Genomic DNA, 4466 nt, shown 5'->3' on the forward strand with positions numbered 1-4466 from the left:
ATGAAGTTTGTTGATAAAGTGTCGTCACTGAAAGAGTGGGAGTGATCGTCATGATGTTTGTAGATAAAGTGTCATCACTGAAAGAGAGAGGAATTGTCGTCATGATGTTTGTAGATAAAGTGTCGTCACTGAAAGAGGGGGAGTGATAGTCCTGAAGTTTGTAGATAAAGTGTCGTCACTGCAGCTGAGAGGAATTGTCATCATGAAGTTTGTTGATAAAGTGTCGTCACTGAAAGAGTGGGAGTGATCGTCATGATGTTTGTAGATAAAGTGTCATCACTGAAAGAGTGGGAGTGATAGTCATGAAGTTTGTAGATAAAGTGTCGTCACTGCAGCTGAGAGGAATTGTCATCATGAAGTTTGTTGATAAAGTGTCGTCACTGAAAGAGTGGGAGTGATCGTCATGATGTTTGTAGACAAAGTGTCATCACTGAAAGAGTGGGAGTGATAGTCATGAAGTTTGTAGATAAAGTGTCGTCACTGCAACTGAGAGGAATTGTCATCATGAAGTTTGTTGATAAAGTGTCGTCACTGAAAGAGTGGGAGTGATCGTCATGATGTTTGTAGATAAAGTGTCATCACTGAAAGAGAGAGGAAGTGTCGTCATGATGTTTGTAGATAAAGTGTCATCACTGAAAGAGTGGGAGTGATCGTCATGATGTTTGTAGATAAAGTGTCATCACTGAAAGAGTGGGAGTGATCGTCATGAAGTTTGTAGATAAAGTGTCATCACTGAAAGAGAGAGAGGAATTGTCGTCATGATGTTTGTAGATAAAGTGTCATCACTGAAAGAGAGAGGAATTGTCGTCATGATGTTTGTAGATAAAGTGTCATCACTCAAAAGAGAGAGAGGAATTGTCGTCATGGTGTTTGTAGATAAAGTGTCATCACTGAAAGAGAGAGAGGAATTGTCGTCATGATGTTTGTAGATAAAGTGTCATCACTGAAAGAGTGGGAGTGATCGTCATGATGTTTGTAGATAAATTCATACGACAGCACAGGAAGTTTTTTGAAAATAATTATTTGAAGAGTATGAACCGAATGTCTTTAGTATTTATCTGTGTAGTCAATTAATACATGCCTTGTTACAGTTTATGTTTTGTACAAACATTTCTATCTGTTGTCTTAGTTACTTGTTACGAAAGTTTTAAGTATACCTTGTTATAGTTGACGTAACTTTTCTTTGTGCTTTACCGAATTATTTTACAGATAATTGAGTCTGTTTTATTTCTTATAACCATTATAATTAATTATAATTTCTCATAACTATTGTTGAATTTTTATAACTCGTTTTGACATCTGAACTCGCACACAGGAATGTCCCATCAACTGTAATGGAGATGCTGTCCCATTTGCCACAAGGCCAAAGGTCGCGGACACAACATCGGCCGCTTGGTTTGACCACTTCTCTCAGTAGAACAGGGAAGGGTAAATATTTGGATTCTTTTAAATTATTCGTGACTGTTGTAGTTTCTCTATGAGAGCACCCGAGATAATCCGTGACTTGTAGATTTAACGTCGCAAAAATAGCCGGAGAAATGTGTGAATTTGAGCAGATGGTCATAACAGTATGAATTACAGTGATGGCCGCGTGACGTGCTGTTTGTAAGTTGTGTTCTAACGTGAACCGGTTCTGTTTCAGTATCAAAATAAATCGCTCTACCTCCGTGATAGCCGCGTGACATGCTGTTTGTATGTTATTCCACATAACTCACGTGCTTTGATCATTTTTCTGAGGAAGCGATCTCAGTTATCTCGCCCTAGAACCTGCTCTCGGATGCCGCACGTTCCTTCGCCTCCCCGTGAAAGCTGCCGTCTTTAGGAACGCGAAGAACGTGTGTTGAGGTAACACCGTCCAAGAAAAGCTGCTAATAGGGCTGGGTTTTGGATGTGCGGTATTCAGACAGTAGGTATGATGGATTTTCTGCGACTGTAACGTGATGCTTTTAGTTACATCCAGCGTGACTTGTATTCATTTTTTGGTCGTCATTACACGACGGGTTGTTCATTTGCAGTTTTAAACCAGATAACAACGATTTATCTCAGTCTAAAGGTGACGTCACTCAGATGGCCTGTCGCACATAAAACTACTAGTAAAAACCCCATTTAGAGAATTCTAATTTTATAATGAAGGGAATTTAAAAATCAAAATTTTTATCATGACCACCTAGAACGTGTGCATTCGTTATTACTTGTTCGCGTACTTCTAGCCTAACCAAAGAAGGCACATAAAAGTATCTTGTGCTAACAGCTGTTCCTCTCCAGGATTTTTTTTTTCTTTACGAAAGAAATGTATTAAAACTTTTTGATGATCAACTGTAAACCTGAATTAGAGATAACGCTTTCAAAAAACCATAGGAGAATTATAAAATGTTCGTTAATTCAGCTATAAATCGGTTGGTGGTATCAGATAGACCAGGCCCTCAATAAATACCACGCACTGATCAACTAAAGACCAGCTCACCAAAATGATTCCTAGCCCACGTATCACGTTAATTCAGCTATAAACCAGGGCCCTGATCCAGCACAACTTATTAATAAGGGCTGCTATTGGTCAGTATAAATATTTAACAACATAAAAAATACACCTTATAGCTTGTTTGTACTCGTGGTAACTGACAGGTTTCTACATATATAAATTATAAAATGCAGGCAACATTTTAGTGCACACCTTAAATGCATTGAAAAGTGTTTTTAAGATATTTTAATTTTTTTTATAGATGATGATATGGAATTACTCTCTGGGGGATCCTCACTATTTTCTCGTGTTATTAGTTCCAACCACACTGTGTCGGGAGGATTATCCGTTTCCCCACTAACACGAGCAGATCAGCAGCCAAGTCCAGGGGTTCAACCGTATCCGGGCAACATGTGTAGTTACGAGCCTTCCTATGACAATTACATGTATCAGATAAAAACAAGAAGCTGTCCTTACACGCGTCCACCAGCAGTGCATATTCCTGGCTACTCTTCGACACAAAGTTACAGCGCCCTCTACCATTCTAGACCAAGACAAAGTAATTATGACTTCGCATCTAGTTGAATTTCATGAGCCAGATAGTGGGTTGAGACTCGTAAAGACAATGAAACCGTGATATTCGCTTGAAAGAAACAGTAAACGCTTAACCCTTGTCGTTTGTAAATATCGAGTCAATTTCCTAGTTAAATATTTAGTAAGTTGGCTTCGCTAGAGTATCTTTCGTTTGTATTAATAATAAATACAATCTTTTATCGAGATTTTGTTTTTCTTGAAAGGTTTGATGTTTCTCACTCCCTTGCTGTTACAAAGAAAGTTTCATCGAGAGATTTCTCTGCTGCTTAGATTTGTTCCATGTTTAATTTTTAGTCATTGAGTTTAATCATTAAATACATTATATATAACTCTAAAGATAAGAGCTGAATAAAATTATTTTTGTGCTGAAAATTATCAGTTTCTTATTATTTAATGTTGGTGTATAAAACTTGGTGTGTGAGAGAATGTTTCACAGTTCTTGTGTATCTCAACTGGTTGAAATTAAAGAACTACCGAGTAGAAATATTTCACAAAAACATTGTTACTAAGTGTCTGATGTGTATAGAAACGTTTCATAAGTCTGGTGTGTATAGAAACGTTTCATAAGTCTGGTGTGTATAGAAACGTTTCATAAGTCTGGTGTGTATAGAAACGTTTCTATACACACCAGAGTTGTGAAACGTTTCTATACACACCAGAGTTGTCAAACGTTTCTATACACACCAGAGTTGTGAAACGTTCCTATACACACCAGACTTGTGGAACGATTCTATACACACCAGAGTAGTGAAACGTTCCTATACACACCAGAGTTGTGAAACGTTTCTATACACACCAGAGTTGTCAAACGTTTCTATACACACCAGAGTTGTGAAACGTTCCTATACACACCAGGCTTGTGGAACGATTCTATACACACCAGAGTTGTCAAACGTTTCTATACACACCAGAGTTGTCAAACGTTTCTATACACACCAGAGTTGTCAAACGTTTCTATACACACCAGAGTTGTGAAACGTTTCTATACACACCAGAGTTGTGAAACGTTTCTATGCACACCAGAGTTGTGAAACGTTCCTATACACACCAGAGTAGTGAAACGTTCCTATGCACACCAGAGTTGTGAAACGTTTCTATGCACACCAGAGTTGTGAAACGTTCCTATACACACCGGAGTTGTGAAACGTTCCTATACACACCAGACTTGTGGGGCGTTTCTATACACAACAGACTTGTGGAAGGAACCGTTTCACAACTCTGGTGTGTATAGGAACGTTTCACAACTCTGGTGTGTATAGGAACGTTTCACAACTGTGGTGTATATAGAAACGTTTCACTACTCTGGTGTGTATAGAATGGTTCCACAACTCTGGTGTGTATAGGAACGTTTCACAACTCTGGTGTGTATAGGAACGTTTCACAGTCTGGTGTGTATAGAAACGTTTCTACTACT

The 4466-nt window shown here is 38.4% G+C and overlaps 1 protein-coding gene across 1 annotated transcript in view; it reads left to right on the plus strand.

The window, feature by feature from the left end:
- LOC106475725 (T-box transcription factor TBX10-like) overlaps positions 1 to 3379 on the plus strand; it is a 22735-nt gene extending 19356 nt beyond the window's left edge. Inside the window, exons 7-8 of the mRNA XM_013936396.2 lie at positions 1316 to 1428; positions 2721 to 3379. Coding sequence (XP_013791850.2) covers positions 1316 to 1428; positions 2721 to 3043 — 436 coding nt within the window. The 3' untranslated portion in view covers positions 3044 to 3379. The remainder of the gene's footprint in view (positions 1 to 1315; positions 1429 to 2720) is intronic.
- The last annotated feature ends 1087 nt before the right edge of the window (positions 3380 to 4466 follow it).

Source organism: Limulus polyphemus, unplaced genomic scaffold (assembly GCF_000517525.1).
Source record: "Limulus polyphemus unplaced genomic scaffold, Limulus_polyphemus-2.1.2 Scaffold9044, whole genome shotgun sequence".
Classification (NCBI taxonomy): domain Eukaryota; kingdom Metazoa; phylum Arthropoda; class Merostomata; order Xiphosura; family Limulidae; genus Limulus; species Limulus polyphemus.